At 47.5% G+C, this 21,498-nt stretch overlaps 1 protein-coding gene and 1 pseudogene across 2 annotated transcripts in view; both read right to left on the minus strand.

Moving 5' to 3' along the window:
• The window catches only part of LOC144119492 (neprilysin-1-like), a 104,945-nt gene extending 87,473 nt beyond the window's left edge, over nt 1–17,472 (minus strand). The window contains exon 1 of one of the 2 annotated variants that reach the window (XM_077652086.1): nt 17,203–17,472. In XM_077652086.1, the coding sequence (XP_077508212.1) occupies nt 17,203–17,369 (167 nt within the window). In that variant the 5' untranslated portion in view covers nt 17,370–17,472. Of the gene's footprint in view, nt 1–13,622; nt 13,665–17,202 lie in introns of those variants that run through there. The other variant, XM_077652087.1, reaches the window with a different exon arrangement.
• Nucleotides 17,473–19,007: 1,535 nt separating this feature from the next.
• On the minus strand, nt 19,008–20,016 carry LOC144120399 (uncharacterized; annotated as a pseudogene).
• Nucleotides 20,017–21,498: the final 1,482 nt, after the last annotated feature.

Genomic DNA, 21,498 nt, shown 5'->3' on the forward strand with positions numbered 1-21,498 from the left:
ACAAACACGAGTATTCTACTCGGATCAACGTTTAATGCTCCAGAGGAACACAAGTATCAGAAACAAAACAACCACCTTAACGAGGGAGTGTACCGCTCGCGTACCGGGCTGAAAAGCACAAAAATGGAGAAACCACAAAAAATGGTGGTAGAGGACGGATCCGCTCACCACGCGTGGCTCCTCGCTCACGGCGCGCTGCGGTCACGTCACAGGCGATACGGTGACGGCAGCTGTCTCCGTGTCAGATCTGTAACCCGTGCGTGTGCACGGCTCCCGCCAGAGGACAAGCGAGCCTCGGGAGAAGCGCGCCTTCTCGGGTGCTGTGGAGAGGACGTCCTCAGTTCCACGGTGTAAGAATAACATACTGCGGTGTTGACACTCTCCCCCCGCGGCGCGCGAAAGCGCCGCCCGCTCGCGTCCACAAATGTTCGGGGGAGGGGGGGGGAGAGGGGGGAAGGGCAGGAGGGGGTTATTTGCCATGCAAACCGGTCGCTAACTTAGAGGGCGCTGCGAAAGGCAGGCCCACGTTGAGCGGCTCGGTCGGGCGTGCGTGTTACTGCGCACGTGTTCTTAGCATATTTCGAAGTGTGCGGCTGCACTGCAGTGCAGTTTTTAAGAAGTTCTTTTATTTTGCACCAAGACCATGTGTTTGACTATCGTCGGCAGAGTAGCCCACAGCACGTGAGTGCTGCGCTGAGTGCTGCACACTGGAAAGAAAGTGCTTCGTGCCGAACTGCAATTCGGGCTACCGGACTTGAGCGGAGTGTGTGTCATTATTAACAGCTCCGTCCGACAATGTTCTTTTGGAGGAGTGGAGCCGTGCGATTCCCAGGGCAGATAACAAAACACGTTGTGGGGCTAGTTGGTGAAGCATAGTTTCTCGAAGTTCTTTATAGCGCTACAAAAAAACAAGGACACAGAAAGAAGTACACAGGACGGTCGCTGACTCCAACTAACTTTAGTGAGGCTTCCACAACCTGCATTTATACACAATGGACCAGAGCGCATGCGGATGAAATATTTCTGGTAGATTAGGGAACGCAGTTGCATGCTATCGTCTATTTAATAATCTATATTCGCTATCTCGCTGGGAAACTGTTGTGGTGCTGACTCACGTGTCGCCCTTTTGTCTTATAAAAATGCTTCGGCCAATTCGCGTGCTAATCTATCCTTACTTCTGCTTAGAATTTTGATACGCTCAAGTCGTGGCTCACAGTTTTGGTCGTTCTCATCTTTGCACGAGCTGCAGTGGGCGGTTAGATTTTCAAAAGATTCGGAAACGTTACCAAGTGAACGTTCATGTTCCCTGGCACGTTCGTTCATACAGCGGCCGGTCTGCCCGACATATACTTTGCCACATTTAAGGGGGATTTCATATACCACACCCGTTGCACACTGCACGTACGGCTTTGCGTGCGTCTTGCCGCAGCCAGAACTGCCAGGGCTGTTGCTGCTGACCTTGGGACACATCTTGGCCAATTTATTTGGCGCAGAGAAGACCAGCGGCACGCCGTACTTGTTAGCAACCCTTTTCAGGTGGTGGGACACCCTATGTATATAGGGGATAGCCGCTGGTTTGGCGCTGCTACGTTGTGGTCTCCCTTTGACTTTCTGCAATAGTGTCTGAGTGACCGCCATCAATACGTGGTCAGGGAACCCTGCTTTACGCAGTCTAGCTAGGTCACCCTGAAAGCTCTGCTGCATCATGTGAGGGCGCGACTTGAGGAGAGTGGATTCCAGGGAAAGGGTCGCAATAGCCCTCTTGACCGTTTTAGACTGTGCCGAATCAAAAGGTAAGATATCTTTTCTGGCTCTAGGGCGGTAACACCAGCAAACACATCTGTCTCCGAGCTTGATGTTCAGGTCTAAAAATTGAAGGCTACTTTGTTCAGGCACCTCGTACGTGAAAGAGAGCCATTTGCCGTGTTGTCGGAACACATCTAAACTCTTATTTGCACCTTTCTGGTAACCACCTGTATTACGTCTCTTTAAAATCACTAAAAAGCCATCAGCATGTCTAAAACCTTCAGCATCGTCAATAAGTGGAGCCAAAATGTTGTCATTTGAAGAAAGAAAAATGTTGCACAAAACAGGAGCGACACATGATCCTTTGCAGATGCCCTGACGTTTTAAAAACCGTCGCTTGTCAAACTGGAAAAATGTGGCATTAATATAAAACTCTAAAAGTGACATAAAATTATCGACACACAGGCCAGCTGCATTCTGAAAGGCAATTACGCCGTTTCTCTCAATACAATCACTAACGGCAGTAAACAGGTGATTATGTGTTACTGAATAAAACAAATCCTCAACATCTATAGCGAAAGCGTGTCCATTTGCTGCTCTCCTTCCAAAAAGCTGACAACATCCAATGAATTTTTGATACCGAGAGGATCTTTTATGTTTTCTTTTATGTTTCACCCATCAAGCCTGACACTTCGAAGATCGTGAACGCAATAGCAGTCACCACCTGCAGAGCGAGATTCATCGCCTTCTGCTTCAGGAAAGGACTTGTGCCTACAGAAGTGAGTGCCTTTTTGGAAATGTTAGACCAACTTTAGGACATGAAAGACGTGTTAGCAAAGTTTTAAGAGCAGAACTATGGAGGGAAGTGAGAGTGCTGCAGGACTGATTAAGCGTGGCGTGCCTAAGTGAAGATGCAGAATGTTTGGATAAGGTCAGATTTGAAACCCTTCGGCGGCAAGCGGCCCAAACGACTGAGACATTATGGAGGTGCATGATTAATCAAGCCCTGCACAGTGGTACGAAGCCGCCTAAAAAAGAGGAAGCGAGAAGGAAACCAGTGGTTCTTGGGGAGGTCACCCTTCCAATGGACATCGCAGACTTCCTGGGAAAAGGTCCGAAATACTGCTTTGAACCCAGTGTCCGATGCATGAGTTGTTGGCTCTTAACCGACGCGTAGCAAAGAAAGCGGAAAAAGAAGACGAAGAAAGGTGTGTTCTCGACGGCGTAGATAGCCTCGCAGGGACCACGCTGCAGACACCGGTCGCGAAGGGGAAATCCATGGCGGCCAGGGTGGTGGCGTACTGCAGGGACAACGGCTGTTCTCTCCTGCAAGCGGATAAAGAAGGATGCTTCTCGTCTTACCTTCTGGCTTGTACAACGAAAAAGCAATGCAAGCAATAGAGAACTTTGTTTCAGTGAAACCTCCCGCGACCCGTATTAAGGGCAAGGCAGCGAACCTCTGCAAAACCATGGACCTCGTGAGCCTGGCAAGAGCTATCACGGACTCCAGGACGTACTACCTATCGGTGTTCTTTGCTGTGAAAACTCACAAACCTAATGCCCCATTAAGGACAATAGTTAGCGAAAAAGGCACTTGGCAGCAGCACGTCAGTCGGTTTTTGCTGAAGCACCTAAATAAGCTAGTTATGTCAGATCCTTTCGGTATCAAAAATTCATTGGATGTTGTCAGCTTTTTGGAAGGGGAGCAGCAAATTGGACACGCTTTCTTTATAGATGTTGAGGATTTATTTAATTCAGTACCACATAATCACCTGATTACTGCTGTTAGTGATTGTATTGAGAGAAACGGCGTAATTGCTCTTCAAAAGTAGCTGCCTGAGTGTCGATAATTTTATCTCACTTTTAGAGTTTTATATTAATGCCACTTTTATCCAGTTTGACAAGCGATGGTTTTTACAACGTCAGGGCATCTGCATAGGATCATGTGTCGCTCCTGTTTTGTGCAACATTTTTCTTTCATCAAATGACAACATTTTGGCTGCACTTATTGACGATATTGAAGGTTTTAGACATGCTGATGACTTTTTAGTGACTTTAAAGAGACGTAATACAGGCGGTTACCAGGAAGTTGCAAATGAGATTTTAGATAAGTCCGACACAACGGCAAATGGCCCTCTTTCACGTACGAGGGGCCTGAACAAAGTAACCTTCAATTTTTAGACCTCAACATCAAGCTCGGAGACAGTTGTGTTTGCTGGTGTTACCGCCCTAGAGCCAGAAAAGATTGCTTACCTTTTGATTCGGCAAAGTCTAAAACGGTCAAGAGCGCTATTGCGACGCTTTCCCTGGAATCCGCTCTCCTCAAATCGTGCCCTCACATGATGCAGCAGAGCTTTCAGGGCGAGGTAGCTAGACTGCGTAAAGCAGGGTTCCCTGACCATGTATTGACGGCGGTCACTGAGACACTATTGCAGAATGTCAGGGGGCACCCTATCTACATAGGGCGTCCCACAACCTGAGAAGGGTTGGAAGCAAGTACGGCGTGCCGCTGGGCTTTTCTGCGCCAAATAAAGTGGCCAAGATGTGTCCCAAGGTCAGCAGCAACAGCCCTGGCAGTTCAGGCTGCGGCACGAAGCACGCAAAGCCGTACGTGCAGTGTGCCATGGGTGTGGTATATGAAATCCCCCTTAAATGTGGCAAAGCATATGTCGGGCAGACTAGCCGCTGTGTGAACGAACGTACCAGGGAACATGAACATTCACGTAGTAACGTTTCCGAATCGTTTGAAAATCTACCCGCCCACTGCCGCTCGTGCAAAGATGAGAACGACCAAAACTGTTAGCCACGGCTTGAGCGTATCAAAATTCTAAGCAGAAGTAAGGATAGATTAGCACGCGAATTGGCCGAAGCATTTTTTATAAGACAAAGGGGCGACACGTGCGTCAGCACCACATCAGTTTCCCTGCCAGATAGCGAATACAGATTATTAAATAGTCGATAGCATGCAGTCTGCGCTCTCTAATCTACCAGAAATATTTCACCCGCATGCGCTCTGGTCCTTCGTTGTGTATAAATGCAGGTTGTGGAAGCCTCACTGAAGTTAGTTGGAGTCAGCGACCGTCCTGTGTACTTCTTTCTGTGTCCTTGTTTTTTTGTAGCGCTATGAAGAACTTCGAGAAACCCAGGGCAGACCGGACGTTAATGTCCACCGACCATGTCAGCGTGAAGAATTTTGCAGAGGACGCGATATCCCGAGCATACTACGCGGAGCTCGATAGAAGAGTGCTACTTGACGCGGAAAAGAGGCTCGTGATTTCTAGAGATGCAGTTCCTTCCCTATTTCCGAACTGTCCCAAGTATCGCATGCGGCCAGAGAGACATAAAAAGCCACCTCGGAAGAGATACCTACTATGCAAGCATTCAAGCGACGTCGGCCTAAAGTCCACGGCAACGGTGCGATGCAGCCTCTCCAAGGTTCCTTGCCTGCTTTGATGCCTGCTGATCCGGAAACAGCCTTAGCGCCAGCGGTTAAGGGACAGCATCTTGACTGTTACTCTGCCACTCTTACCCCATATCTGGCACTTTATGGTGCTTCAACAAATACACTGCCTTACCATTTATTATCCAGTGGAAGGAAGCTTATTGAAAATTATGCCCGTTCGGCGATAATTTGCATTGGAATAAAATGCCGTTTTCTAAAGCTTTCGTGTTGGGTTAGGGTCCATGATCCGACGAGCCCTTTCATCCCGTCTGATACATTTTTTTGTACCTAAAACTTGAGTCGTAGTGCGCTGCATCTTGAAAATTAGCCTGCTCAACGAAACAATGTTTGAACGGTCTTCATTATAGAGTGAAGAAGCAACGGTAGGCGTGAAGCAATAACTTTGCGGTGCAATTATTTTCTGCCCTTGTGAGCGGAAAAGGGCACGAGGGCCCCCACTTATATTTATTATGCTTAGATCGACGATTAGATCGAATGTAACATGAATTGAGCGAGGAAGCTAAAAATGAATGAGCTTCGAATGCTGCTCGACCAAGTCCATATAATTAACTGCTTTACACAAGATAATTTAATGCAAAAGAAATTTGAGACTGCCACGCTACTAATTTTAATTTCATGCAACGATTTTCTCAGCATTTTGAATTCAATTCATGCTACCAAACCTAAAATCGAGCATGGACAGCGGAATCTCAATGTTCCAGAACCGCTATACTGGATGTATGAATGGATGAATGGATGAATGGATGGGTGAATGGGTGAATGTATGGCTGGCTGGCTGGCTGGCTGGCTGGCTGGCTGGCTGGCTGGCTGGCTGGCTGGCTGGCTGGCTGGCTGGCTGGCTGGCCGGCCGGCCGGAAGGACGGACGGACGGACGGATGGGTGGATGGATTGATGGATAGATGGATGGATACGGCTAAACCCTTTAAATTGGTCGGTGGCTCAAGCCACCTAGCCATGACTGGGCCCGCTGACATCGGCGCCATCTGTCGGCTGGTAGCCGAACTGCAAGGCGCGCTTCACCGCAGCCGAACATAATCGGGACGCTCCAGCGGGCGCAGTGTCAACACCTAAGTATTTTTGCACCATGCTCCGTTCTAGGAGGCAAAATAGCGAAAGTCCACGAGGCGGCGTCGCCGCTGGATGTGAAAGGAAGCCTGGGTGGCATGAGTGCCCTCCCTCGGAAACCTCCTGAAAGGCGCGCGCATAAAATCGCGTGACAATTATGCGCGGCCGTTACTGTGGAACAGGAGTCATGCGTATCGCCACAAGGTAAAAGGAACAGATTTCGCGCCATGTGAGGACTACTAAAATGTGGTAACGTATTCAAACTTAACTTCAATAAGTTAAAAATGAATAACGTAATTTATACTGACACGGTGCATTCCGCATGTTCGCTTAGCGCTGATTTGAAGCACGCGCCGCCTCAAGAAGTGATCTGGAGCTGTGGTCAAGATGTTCGTTGAAGCCCGCCGCTGGGTCTTGTGACCAGTGATCTCCCGCATTAATGCGTGACATCTTGATGGAGGTTTGCTGGGTAGCGCACTCTAGGCCGAGGACTCCTCCAGGAAGCCGGGACTCCAGCCCGCCTGAATCCATGAAAGTCGAAGTTACGCCCACCCACCAAGGCAGCCGGCTGCTGCAAGGACGGCAAGCAGAGTTCGGGCCTCTGCAGTCTCGGCCGACCGTGAGGACACTGACCTCCGATTCAACGCGACCATCAGTGTCCACAAAAACCCCGTCAGCATGCCGGATTCCATCCCTCCGCCGTCCGTTGTGCCGGAGCAGCCATGCAAGCCATTTATCTTTCAAGGTTTTCCAGGCGAGGACCCGGAGGACTGGCTTGAGAAGTTCGAGCGCATAGCCCAATACAACAGGTGGGCTGACGACTTGAACCTGCAGCACGTGTTTTTTTCGCTGGAGGGTGCAGCTCGCACTTGGTTTCAGAACCGAGAGGCCACAATAACAACGTGGGGTGCCTTCAAGACTCAGTTTTTGCAGGCTTTTGCCACCGTCCTCCCGAAAGAATGCTCCGAGCTGCTCCTCCCGACACGCGTCCAACTGCCAAACGAGACCGTCCCCGTTTACTCCGAGGACATGGAGAAGCTCTTCCGCCGAGCTCATCCCAACATGACCGAAGAGAAGAAGCTGCGTTTTCTTATGACGGGCATCAAGGAGCAGATATTCGATGGATTAGTTCGAAGCCCACCCATAACAGTCGCCGAATTTGTTTCCGAAGCCACTACGATGGAGAAGGTGTCGACATGCGATCCAGACAGTACGAGCGTTCACCGTCGCTGATGGCTAGATACCAGCAGTGTCAGTGCTTCTAGCCACGACTTCCTTCGGGAGATCACCCGGACCGTCGTACGCGAAGACCTTCAAAAGCTCTTTCCAGCCCTGCAGTCCCCGCACGTTTCTTCCATTTCGGACATTATTCCTGAAGAGGTCCAACAGGAGCTCACGCCGCCAGGCCCTCTTCAACCGAACACAACACCCCAGATGATGACATACGCCGCAGCCGTTCGCCGTCCACCGCCGCCTCCAAGTTGCCCCAATACACCTGTCCACATTCGGCGCGCTAACCACTCCTTCATCACCCTTCTCAGCTCCCCCCCCCCCCCCCCCGGAAGTGCGACGTCTGGAGTACTGCCGAACAGCGCCCTGTGTGCTATCACTCGGCGCGTCCGGTCGTCTACCGCAACTGACGTTACCGACGTATGGGTCTTCAGGGATATAATGCCGATGCGCCCCGACCGCAGCGTGGTGGATGGCTTCGAGAAATAAGCGATTACTTGGCCTCTGCACCCGAAGCACCACACTACTATGCTCGGTCGCCGTCTCCAGGTGGTTGCTCGTCTCCGCGATGTTCTTCCGCCGACAGAAAACTAGAAGCGGGAACCTTTGCGAGGAAGGTTGCTCACCGGTGACACGTCCAAGATCCGCCACCGCTGCAGAGACATGACCGACCGCTTTTACGACGCACCGAAGATCAACAGTCCGATAACACACGCCGCCGCACCAATTTTCCGCCGCAACGAAACCGCCTGGCGCCGCACCGCAGCTCTGAGCGGACTCCGCGACGTTCCCGTACACCTACGACTACAACTGCTGATCTGAACATTTCAATCGACGGTACCAACGTCACCGCACTTGTGGACACCGGCGCCGACTACTCGGTAATCAGTGGACCTTTCGCCGCGACTGTGAGAAAGGTAACCGCACCTTGGACGGGCCCACAGCTTCGTACTGCCGGAGGCCTTTTGATCACCCCAGCTGGCAAATGCACGTCTCGAGTGACCATAGAAGAGAACACGTGCCTGGCCACTTTCTTCGTACTCTACAAGAGTTCCCGGAACGTAATCATCGGAATGGATTTTTTGACAGAAAATGGCGCGGTCATTGACCTTAAATCAAAGTCATTGACGTTCTCTACCGAGAACGCAATCCACAGTGCATCCGTTGTCCCGCGGCTCTTTATATCCTTGGTGACATCACCATGCCACACCGTTCGAGATTTGTGATATATGTCGGCGCGAAGACGCTGCGGCAGTTTGAAGGTGTCGTCGAAAGCAAACAAATTATGCTTTTCGACCGCTGTCTTGCGGTCACCAGAGGGGTCGTTTTCTCGAAAACGAAGAAACCGTAGTACTGCTTACGAATATTGGAGGTGAGCACCAACATCTCAGCTTTGGGGCCACGGTGGGCCACATACATAGTATCGCTGACAATCGACAAGCGCCAGCCTTGCCATGGTGTCTTCAACTGAAGTTCACACCGGTGTTGCCGACCTCCAGTAGGACATTAACTCCGCAGTTTCGCCGCAGCAGCGAGGCCAAGTAGAAAATCTCTTCCAGCGCTACGGCGATACCTTCACGACTTCTTCCCGCGTCGGAAGAACACACTTGGCCAAGCGTCGGATTATTACGGATGACGCCGTGCACCCTCTCCGAGAGTTACCCTACCGTGTATCTTCCAGTGAATGCGCCGCAATCAGCCGTCAAATTAAGGAGATGCTTCGAGACGACGTCATTCAGCCTTTCCGTAGTCCCTGGGCGGCACCTGTCGTCCTCGTGAAGAAAAAAGATGGTACACTGCGGTTTTGTGTTGACTACCATCATCTAAGCAAAGTAACTAAAAAAGATGTTTATCCCCTTCCTTGAATCGACGATGCTCTCAATCGCCTTTGCTATGCAAAATATTTCTCATCCATAGAACAATCCATGGTTTTTTACATCTTTTGCTTTTCCGGAAAGAACGTTCGGGAAACCCTAGCTTAGAGAGTCTGTTTATAACTTCGATATATACATCAAATGATTTATTCGTGCCTGCCTCTATTAATATTTATTCCCATTTCGTATTGATGGCAAAATAGCGAAAGGGGGCTAAACTTTCATCATCAATTTTCCTGTATGTGATCTGTTGGTCTTCAGAATAAGGCCGCTTTTTGTTTTGGAGCTGTAAACTAAAAATGGGCATGTGCTCACTTAATCCAGAAAAAAAATATGTCTGTTTTTGTCGTTCGTGAAAAAAGCGTCTACCTAACTGCTAGAACTACCTGTTAGTCTTGTAGAGATTCAATTAGATATTCAAAATTATGGCAATGAGTTCTGCTAAAAAGTCAGTCGCGGTTGTGTCGTCAGAAAATAAATTGATGTTCATGTCACCTATGAGCACGGCATTGAGGTTGTTCAGTGACACGTAATCATCAAAGAATTCATCGAGGTAGGCAGTGAACTGGGAAACGTTGCCAGAAGTTGGACGATAAGCAACAATGACAAGTATACTGCGGCAGCTTACAGTTAGCGCCTCGAAATCGGCGTTAATGAGAGAATATTCTAGAACTTTTCCCTATGTAATGTTACTGTTCAGAAACAATGACACACCGCCTCCACGTAGCCCGCTTCGAATGAGACATTAACTGCTGTAATTTTCAATGTGTGGCACCTCCGATTCATGCGAAAACCACGTCTCACTTAAGGCCAGAGCATCGAAGTGAACGGAAAGTTCATCCAGATAAAGCGACAGTTAATCCAACTTGTTGCGGAGGCTTCGGGCATATAAGTGAAAAACTGACAATAAAGTAACATTATGCTGCAGAAATTCTTTCACTCGCATGTTAATGGTTCCCGTGTCAATGTGCATTATCTTGCTAGGGCAAAGGATTAGCTTGCAAACAGGCTATTGAATTTTATCAAGGTCCCATTAATTCGTTACGACCATAACGCGATCGCAAGGCTTCTTTCGCGTGAACACCCTTCCGTTTTTCTGCCAGGTAAGCTGGTAGCCAAGATTCTTTGCCTTTGTGTGCGTGAGCCAAAGGAGTCGTTTATTCACAGGTGTCAAGTAATCATTGAAGCGAATATCGCTGTCATTTTCCCTGATTTTTTTACCTTTAGCATGCCATTGCTATTTGGTTTCCCGCTTAGTGAAGCGAATCAGAATGAACATGATATCTAAGGGAAAGGAGGACAAAGCTGACATAAGCAACTACCCTTTCATAACAGTGGCATCTGCGGTTTACAGTGTGGTGATGCGGATTATAAAGGGCATACTACAGGCTTGGATGAAGAACCAGGGGGTGCCAGGGGAGAATACAAAATCGATTCCGGAAACGAAGGAGGCTGGAGAACAATCTTTTTTCATTGACTCATTGTATAAAAATTGCTGAAAAGAAACAGAATGCTAGCCATAGGGGCCTATGGCTAGCATTTATGGATGTTAGGGGAGCCTACGACAAGGTTATTCAAGAATTGTGGGACATACTGGCACGTTGGATGTGGAAGATGGAGTAATTAATCTTTTAAAAGATATAAAGGTAACAGAGTGCTTAGAAAAAATGTATCGGGGCCTATAGAGATACAGCAGGGGCTTAGGCAAGTGTGTCCTCTGTCTCCTTTGTTGTTCATGTTGTACCTGCAAGGGTTAGAGACCAAGCTAGAGAGGAGCGGACTGGGCTTCAACCTTTCTTTTTTCAAGCAAGGCGAGTGAATTAAAAAGTCATTATCGGGACTATTGTAAGCGGATAATTTAGTTCTAATGGCTGACAACAAGGAAGATTGCAGAAGTTGATAGTCATCTTTGGCAGAGAGGGATATATATTAGGGTTCAAGTTTAGTGAGGAAAAATCTGCCGTCATGATATTTAATGATGAGGTCGGCGAGCATATAATACACGAGTTCACGCTAGAAGTAGTGGATGAGTACAAGTATCTAGGGGTGTGGATAAATTATGGTGGTGAGTATCTGACAGAGCATGAGAAATATGTAATGAATGAAGCTCGTAGAAATGCAGCTCTCATGAGAGACAAAATTGTCGGTGGCTTAGCTCGGCTACGCCAGGGTTTACGTAGCGAGAGGTTCGTTTCCCTGGCTGCGCTTGTTGTGGATACTGTATGTTTAGCAATCAGAGACATTGGGCTCCATCTACGCGGCTATGCGTAGTCGATTACCCTCAGCAGTCTGGCATCTCCGGTTGGAAAGCCGTTCCTCTCTCTGATTGGGAGTCTCCGCTCCTCTCTTCGCCTTCTTACGCTAATTTTCTCTTTGCTAAGTAGCCAAGTGTCCGGCGACAACCTCTGAATCGGAAGACTTAATCTTTTGTCTATACCGCCATTTAGCATCGTTTAGCATCGGCTGGCCTCCGCTTTTCTGCATCGATGTCAAACGTTGCCATACAGCCGCCCATTACATCCCCGCCTTTTATACGCAATGCTGCGCATGCAACGCACAGTTCGAGTGATAGAGCGGCGTGTGGCGAGGCGGCGACGAAGAGCGCTGCTCCGACGGTCGAGCGGGGGCGAGGCCGCGGCGACGGCGAAGCGCACGCCGCACCTGCTGCTCCTCTACGGGTGTCATGGTAACGGCGCATGCGCACAACTGGCCTCTCCCAGCCACCACGAAATGCTCGTCTGGTAGCCCAGTGTAGCTTTCACTACAAAAGGGCACTCTGGAATTAATATAGGTATGAAGATGCATGAGGAATCTGGAAACGGATGATGGTTCCTAGTCTGACTTTCAGCAATGCGGTACTGTGCATGAGATCAGATGTTCAAGCAAGTTTAAATTAAACAACGCGTGTAGGGAGGCTAGCTTTGGAAGCGCATGACAATACAACTCAGGGTGTACAGGGTGATATGGGATAGGCGACGTTCGAGAGCAGAGAAGCTAGCAGTAAGATAGCATTTGAGGAGCGATTGAGAAAAATGGGGGAAAATCAGTGGGGTAGGGAAGTTTTCAGATACCTGCACATAAATATTGTTGACAAAAAGTTGAGAAAGCGAACTGGGAAACTGGCAAGCAAATATTTGGACTGCAGTCTGGGAGCAAGTCAGCAATTATCGGTTAAGAAAAGGGTTGAAGAAACAGAGAGAGCTCTATGGAAAATAGGTATGCTGGCGAAATCGGCACTAGGAACATACAGGATCTTTAAGCAGGGAATTGCCAAAGATATTGTCTATGCTAATTATAGGGGAAGTTCTTTGTTGTTTGAGGCCAGGACGGTAGTTTTTCGGACTAAGGCATATAGATTCAGGTACGCCGAGATACGCAAGTTGTGCGGTGCTTGTGTAGAGGAGGAGGAAACGGTGGAACACTTGATACTTTTCTGTAAAGGATTTAACCCTGCATTGGAAAGCAGCGGGGAAGATTTATTCAAAGCATTGGGGTTTGGAAAAAGTGAAGGAAACGTAGATTTTCAGCGAGTAGAAGTAACCAAGCGAATGTTTTCTGATTGGTGGCTAGAATCAAGACAAGAGTAAAATTTCGTAAGTCATGGCTAGGTGGCTGGAACCACCGCCCGATTTAAAGGGTTCAGCCTTGTCCGTCCGCCCATCCACCCTTACGCTGTCCGTCCGCCCGTCCATCCATCCATGACAGTATGCTTAGCATGTCTATAATGATTGAAACCGAATCTTGTGCTGCAAAATTCTCCTAAAAATGGTTCCTGTTTAGGAGCTCGTTCCATGTACAGGTCACCCAGTTCTACCAGTCCGCAACCTGTCTTTCAGTTGATTAATGCGCTGCTAAGCGTGCTAACATGGCATATATTTCTATCCGGAGATTTTAAATTGCCGGATATTGGATAGTACTCTTGAAAGCCTGTGCTTCAGAATAGATCCCTTCTGTACACTGGTTGTCAGGAAATGGTTTGTGCACACTCTCTGCTAGAGTTTGTAAACATTCCGACTCTGACCAGCCATACTAGCGCAAATATACTGGATTTATTTTTGCAGTGACCGTGATCTCATATCACATGATATCACATTACAGGGGACCAGTGATCATGATGTCGTGATCGTCCGTGTCCTGCTCATTGCAAAGCCGCAGCACAATACAACTACGCAGTGTGTTCTTTTACGAAAAGGGTGACTACGCCTCACTGTCAATCGCACTTGACGCATTTCTTCCACACTTACGTTCGCATTCCTCACGCCTAGACGTTGATGGGCTGTGGAAACTGTTGAAGAAAAAATTCATCGTTAACACAATCCTTTATTCCTTCGCCTGCCATTTCCACCAAGTGCCATAGTGATAAGCCTTGGACAGCAAGATAATTTGGTACCCTGATAAACAAAAACTCGGTTGTTTCGCAGGCACTGTCTGTCTCCTAATCTTGCAATCACACATAAAACAGCTGAGTTGAGTAGATGAGATGGGCAGAGCACATAAGTAGCACCTGTCCAGTCTATGCGACAAACTAAAATCCAATCTAAACGAACTTTGGAAATCGTCAAGAACGAGAAAAATACCAAGGAAGCTACTTCGGATGTTCCCGACAGGGTAAGCTGCAATGCCGCTGAAAAAGCTAGAGCTGAATTTTTAATGTTTACTTTCGCTCCGCTCTTTCCCGAAACCGTAGTGATCGGTTCGCAGAGTATTTCGTTCTTCACCAAAATGAACCAGGTAGCATTTTCTGAGTCTGGCATCGTGTCTATACTAGAGAAGATTAATGTACACACGGCGCCTGGTCCGGATAGTATGTCGAATTTTTTTTCTCAAGAATTGTGCTTTGGCTACTGCTCCCCTTTTTGTACTGCTATTTGAAAAGGCTCTTCAGGGAGGCTTACCTCCCTGACTGGAAAAATTCAAATGTTATCCCATTCCACAAAAGCGATGACAAAACGAAGAAATCCAACTTCAGGCGTGTTTAATTATTGACCGTATCATGTCAAACAGAGCATATAATTTAGACTAACCTAAATAACCAACTAAAGAGTACAAACTTCTTTTGCCCCACGCAACACGGTTTTAGGGCAGGGTATATGTGATACTCAATTAGTTGTGCTTACTCACGTCAACGCAACCTAAAATAACTTATGCAAGCAGAGAGACTGTACATTTTTATACTTCCGGAAAGGATTTGACTCTGTTCCGCATAACTTCTTTTGCACAAAATATGCCTCCTTAATCTACCGGCTGAAGTAATAACATGGCTTGAAGCATACCTGTCCGACGTTCATGGTTCGGGATGGTGAGAGCTCATCAAGTGCATCTGTGTTATCTGTTGCCCCAAGGGGGTCCGTTCTGGGTTCTGTCCTTTTCCTCGTTTATATAAATGATCTTGCTCATTATACCACTAGCTGTGTAGGATTTTATGCGGATGATTGCTCTAATTACCGCGAGGTTAATAGGGGCAGACTGTCAACATTTACAGATTGATCTCAACTCTTTTTATTTTGATGCCGCTCCTGGAAGATGTCTCTGAATTTATTTAAACGTAATCCTAATGGGCTCAAAACAAGAAAACAGCCAATGCTTACTAATTACGTCATGGATGCCACTTGCCTATCAGTCGCAAGAGAATAGTATTATTTAGGGGTTGTTTTTTCTGCGAACTTATTTTGGGATGCTCAGGTATATTACATAACGTTGAAGACTAGCCGAGTTTAATACTTCCTCAGGCAAAATTTTAAGCAGGAAACGGTTTAAGCAGGAACTAAAGTAAAAATTATATCTGTTGAACATGCGTCCCATCCTCGAATAAGTGTGCAGGGATTGGGATCCGTCATCTAAAGCAAATATAGCAAAGCTTGAACTCATACAGGTGCGTGGTTACGCTTTGTGAGAGGGGACTATAAGTTTTCAAAAAGATTAAAAGATATTTCTTAACACTTCGGTTGCCCGTTGCTCGAAACAAGAAGAAAATTTGGTCTGGTTTATGGGGGGTTTAACATCCCAATGTGACTCAGGCTATGAGGGACGCCGTAGTGAAGGGCTCCGAAAACTTCGACAACCTGGGATCCTTAAACGTGCACTGACATTGCACAGTACACGGGCGTCTAGAATTTCACCTCCATAGAAATTCTACCACCGTGTCCAGGATTGAACCCGCGCCTTTCGGGTCAGAAAGCCGAGCGCCATAACCACTGAGCTACAGCGGCGTACAAGAAGGAAATACTTGCGCTTATCGCTATTCTTAATATTTTTAACTCGGCACCGGCATTGACAAACATAGATATAAAACAACAACCCCTGTATCTGCGAGCAGAGACCATTCCCGAAAAGTTCGCGAAATCGCTTGCAGGATTAACATATTCAAGTACACCATCTTCTCTAAGGCAATAAATGAGTGTAATGATTTGCCAGAAGATTGGTTGGTTGGCATGAAAGAAAAATGGCACACACCCACTACTGGGAGGGGCCAAGGCAAGGGTGATGAATTGCACGAAACAAAAGCTGGTCTGGGGAACCCCTTCATCTTCGTAATTCGGAGGTCGTGGGTACGGATCCAACAAGCTGCATGTGCTTATTTTTCTTCTGCTTTCTAATTCGTTATATTTTTAAAATTGGTTACTTTATAATTCTGCCATTTGTGAACCCCGAAAAGTAAAAAAAAAAACATCCCCTGTGCTCCTTGGTTACGGCGGCTGTTGGCTTCCGTCATGTGTCTCATAACAAGCCCTTATTTTACCTTTTCTTGTCTGCTGAACTGCTCACTTATATAGCTATGACAAATCACCGAACACTATTCAGGGTTTCCAGAGGTGCCTTCACTGGCAGAGGATCACTGCTATTTTCCTGAGGAAATGTGCTATAAAGCCGATACGTTTCAAATTGCAGCTTCTTGTGTGTGGGTCATCGAAACCAGCATTGTTTTTACCAAATGCAATGTTTGCTCTTAAATACAGCAGTGTGTTTCACATGCTGCTGCTAATACTGGCACACAAGCACGTCGAGAGTTAACAAGGAAGGGTAGCTTCAAAGGAACTGGGAACTAGCTTGCTACTATTCTGATTACTTTTCCACAGTCTATGTTTCGGCCTCTTCTATTTACCATTCGCTTATTAGTGTCCTGCATGCGTCAATTTAAGTGACAACTTCGCAGCTTATTGCATGATTTCGAAGTTTACGTCATTAGCTCGGTTCTGTGGTGTCGAACGCAATAGCATAGATCCCCGTGTCAAGACTGAGGCAGTTGCGTGTAGCGCCAACATCGACCACTTTGGCTCACATTGTTCGGCGGCAATCTGTTTTGTTTGTGTAGCATAAATAAAAAGGAGAAGGCAACGTTGAAGTCTGGAAGACCCTCCCTTAACCACGCACAAATGTTGTTTCCCACTCTTCCCAAGCAGAAGCAATCAGGTTACTTGTTCGCTTGGCATTGGGGTTAAAAATCTTTTTTGATGCAGTCTGAACAGGTACTACTCGAAAAAAACCTTTGGACATGTTTCACAAAGAGACGAGAAATGTAATAACGGTTGAGTGCGGCCCAGCTAGCGCAGAATTGAAGCTTCATGATATTTCGCATCCATCAACACAGTTGAAGTGGGCATAGGATCTACAGTGCACGCAGTGCCCGAGACAAAATCATTTGAGCGTTTGTGACTTACCGATCCTGTGCCCACGTCTTCTGGGTTCAATGTTGCGCAACTTCTTGGAGCCTAAATTTAAGAAACAGGTTTTCACGCGTGTGAATTGACGACTCTTCTCGTTTCTGCGGCTTCTTAGCAAGAGTCCGATTTCACGCCACTGCATTTACGGTGCGGTGTGGCTCACCTTGAGTTTAGCGCCGGCGCCCTCCCTCCGTCGACGTCCGTGAAGTAGGACGTGAGCAGGCCGCCGTTGACCATGGCCAGCGCCACAACGGCGACACCAAGCAGAACCTGGACGACTCGTCGCAGCCAGAGGCAGTCGACATCCCTGCGGTGACCGCCCTGCTGCATGCTTGTCCCGGCCACCGTGGAATCATGGAGCCGCCCGCCCGAAGCGGACGCTGCTCCTGGTGCCGCTGCCGCCGTCGGTGCAAACGCGTCGCGACGCGGGAAGAGCTGTGGCGGACATCGTCGTCGTCTTCTCCTCGCTGCTGGGCCGTGCCGTTCTTTAATGGCTGCAGCCGGCGCAGCACGCTCCTGTTCTCTCACCACTGGTACCCCACAGCTTTTAGTAGCGCTTCCCGGCTCCTCTTCAAGCTTTTGAACTGTAATTCTCGCTCAAAAGCAACTTTAATGTTCACGTAAAATGTAACGCACTTAGAGGAAAGAAGACAAGCGACTAACGTGCATTTAATTAATAGTTAAAAAGAGAGGCACCATTTATTTGGCTGCACCTAATCCAAACTGTTTTCTGATGCGTTTAGAAAGTCAGCGCCAATCCTGCCTATGCGAACAAGCGCATTTAATAGTGCTTTTATCGATTGGCATAGAATTTACCCTATCTTCCACTAGGGGGCGGTGCTTGACAGGCAGCTGTAGGGTGCCTCGATGCGCGCGCCCTCTCCGCCGCTCCGTGCAGGGTGGGGACAACCGCGTCGTCTGCTGCAGTGTCCGCCATATTTGAGCCCACTCGTTTCAGAACACTGGAGGTAAGCTTCTCTGCGCAGCGAAGGCCCCTTCACCATCGCGGCGAAACAGGTTTTGGAGGCAGAAATAGGGTGCATCGCTGGGGACATCTATTGTTGCCGAACCCTTTCCTACAGGCTTCTGCCCTGTGTTGCTTTCACAATAAAGAGATTAGGGGCCGCTCTCCCAAGCCATTGCTGCGGTTACAATGCACCCTCCCCGGGCTGCATTCCTGAAGGAAATTTGAAACGCAGCTGTGCCAAGGTGCTCGCCTGGCCGTGCACACCATAACATAAAGGAATAAAAGTCGTTTGCGCTGCACCCAACTCTTCTCCCTCGGACAGTTCGCGTCGCAATCGTAAAGGTGTTTTTTTTTTATGCAGAAAAGCTGACTTACGGAGTTTTGTAAATTGTCTGGGACTCAGTGCGCTGACTCGCAAAAACAGAGTTTATCTCGTTCGCCGCAACGTATTAGTCAATATTAAATGCTGAGAATGATAAGGCTTATTAATGAAACATTTTACCCCCTCAGAATCAAATGGACGCAATTTGTAGGCCCTTGGACATTCGTAGTCGTTTGATCCTTGGCATCGCTTGTTTTTGTTTGTTAATTTGTGCAGGTAAAAAAAAGAAACAATGCTGTGGTACAGGAGTTTGCACTGTAGCTGTAATATACAATGCAGCTGCATAATTCGTGCAGCTTTTTTTCATGTAAAGTAACCACTTTAACAAAGCATGGGATAATTTCGGCGCCTTCATACCTTCACCGAAAACATTAAGTGAACGCAAACTTGACTGTGAAAAATACTCTCATGAAAAGGCAAAAAAATAACATCTATCAACAGAGCCTATATTGGGAAAATGCGCGTGTCTCATCGACTGAGGAAGTTTTTCTTATATAGTGTGAAGAGTTAATGAGAAACGTAAGTGCATAAATTTCACTTACTTAGGAGTTGTAATAATGCAGTTTATTTATGTTGTAAATTATTAAAGCTACTGTCAAAAAATAGGAGACAAGCGAACTATGGTGAATTTGACATTTATACACAATATTTACAAATCTCTTCACGGCAAGCTGACGCCAGCACACGTTTTGCTTGCATGTCCATTGACTTTTTTTTCTTCCAGTTGTCGCAGGTGAATTCGCAGCCTCGTTCGAGCGTAGGTCGAGTATAACAACTTCTGAATGATTTCGTTGTGAACCTGGCATGTTTCAACATTAAACGGAACCATTTGTCTTAGGTATGTTATCACAGCCTGCACTGGAGATTTCATAGTTAGAAGGCTTTCCGCCCATTCTGTGATGCCCTTAAAATGCTCCTCGCACGACTTCAGCACTTTCATCACTTCAGGACTGGGGTAATGCAGGTTGTCGCCATTTTCGAGGTACTCCTTCAGCCTTGTGAGATATGCATTTTCAGCGTCACTAGAACCGAGCAGAGTAGCTTTGCACTGCTCGCAATTATTTATGGCTTTCAGAATACCTTTAACGAGGAATCCGGCAATATGGAACAGAATGCTGCATTCAGTCGATGTTAGCGCTTCAATGAAAAGAACCTCCGAGTCATCGATTTCCTTTACCTCGGCTTCAGCGAGTTCACGTTTCCCGTTTGACAGAAGGTCAACCAGGTACTCAGAATCGTCAACACTGTAGCTGGTGGTAGACGGCGTGTGCAAAAATTGGCTTATGCACACAAGTTTCAGTGCGCATTTCATATCATAGGCGTCTGGGACAGGCTTCCTGAGACGAACCACAGAGAAAAGATTCTCAAGGCAATCTTGTAGCAGCCTGCTGGTGAGTAAGAAGCTGTAGCCCTCCGAGTTCAAAAGAATGTCTTGCAGGCGAAGCACGACCGTTGTGGAGATCAGGAGGCCCGCCTGCGATGGCTTCCACTGAGACGTGCTGCCCATGCTCATCCATTGAAAGGTGTTTAGAGCCAGGTTTAGAGTTTCCAGAGCTCTATGATGCTTCGCCACATCGTGCAGACTTAGGGCAACAGATGGATGACGCGACGACATTAATGCGTACCATCTTGATACCAGCTCTAAAAACCAAGCTGTTGTTTCTGCCTCTATGTCCAGCACTTTTTCCTTGATGAGGTATCGGATTGCACTGGGAGCTTCTCTAAAAAATTGCACGGCAAGTCCGACTTTCATTTTCGTAAAATGTCCAGATGAGACATGGGCTTCAGAGAGCTTCGGTGCGAGCTTTAGCTCCCTTCCCTTGTCAAACTCCAGCACAGCATGCACATGATCCAGTTTCACTTCACGTGAGGGAAGATCGCACTGGCTGGCTGTTGCTTCACTTAATGTAAATGCATGAGATGTTATCAACTGACCTTTAATATTCTTCAAAACATGAGCAGCGTCTGCGTTGAAGAACAACTCCATATCATTGAGCGAAGGGTGTGGTATTGAGCAGGTTGTCTTCGAATTTCGGTGGCTAGAAAATCCCAGCTCACGCCACATCGCTCGATTTGAGGCGCCCATGTCGGACGTTACAACCCGAACTCTGAGGGAAATATCGGCGCAGAGTTGGACAACTTGCAGAACAATGTCCTTGAGCGTGCGGCCATCCACATGGCTTCCAGTGAAATGATAAGCTATCACCTGCTTCCATCGCTGGTTGAGACCTCCAACCATAAACACCAGAGCGTGATTAGCAGGCTCATCTGGCTTTTGTGGCAATGTCACTCCCCCATACACAATGTCTTCAGCGCGGTCAAGCTGAAACCCTCTGGCAATCTCCATCTCATCGATAAAGAGGACGCAGTCTTTTTCTACATCTTCCATGCCTTGTGCCTTCGCTTGGAGAAGTTCTACAACGTCTGTAAGAATTTCTGGTGAGAACTTGAGCCAGTGGAGGCGACGAGATGGAGTTCTTTCTGCCGGAAGTGGATAGCCGAGCTGTCTGAGAGTTCTGTAACCAGACTTCCCACAAGAAAACTTCAGTTGAAGCCCCTGTTTAATAGTCTGCGGCGACCAGATGCTTCCCTTGTTGCTTTTTCGGGAAAGTGCACGAACTTGATCTTTATTTAAAAATTTTATCGTTTTTTTAAAGTGCTCTACGGCGCTTTTTAGCTTTCGCACCTTCTTTCTAAGAGAGTTAATAGTCAAGTTGGCTTTTTTATGCACTTCTTGAAGTTGTCTATGGTTCTTTCTCACATCTTCCAGTTGTTTTCTCAGTTGAGCGCAACAACTACTGGATGAATGTGCCTCGCAGCCTTCATTTTGCTCTGTTTGTCCATCGCTAGGCTGATAGACAACCTCTTCACTTAAGTTCGTTCCCCCAGGCTCATCGCAATCCGCAAAAACGCCAGGTCCTTGTTCCTGCACTGTTGAGTTTGATGTAGTTGGTAGAGCGGGTGTGCCTCTCTCCTTAGGAGCCTTTCTTTGGTGGTGGACCATAGCTGCACAAACAAAAGGAAATGCAAGAGCAGAAATGAGTGAAGTTCGTCAGAATTGCTCAGTGTCGGCAGTTATTTCATAGCTGCGCGAACCATAACCTAAAAGC

This window comes from Amblyomma americanum, chromosome 2 (assembly GCF_052857255.1).
Source record: "Amblyomma americanum isolate KBUSLIRL-KWMA chromosome 2, ASM5285725v1, whole genome shotgun sequence".
Taxonomy (NCBI): Eukaryota; Metazoa; Arthropoda; class Arachnida; order Ixodida; family Ixodidae; genus Amblyomma; species Amblyomma americanum.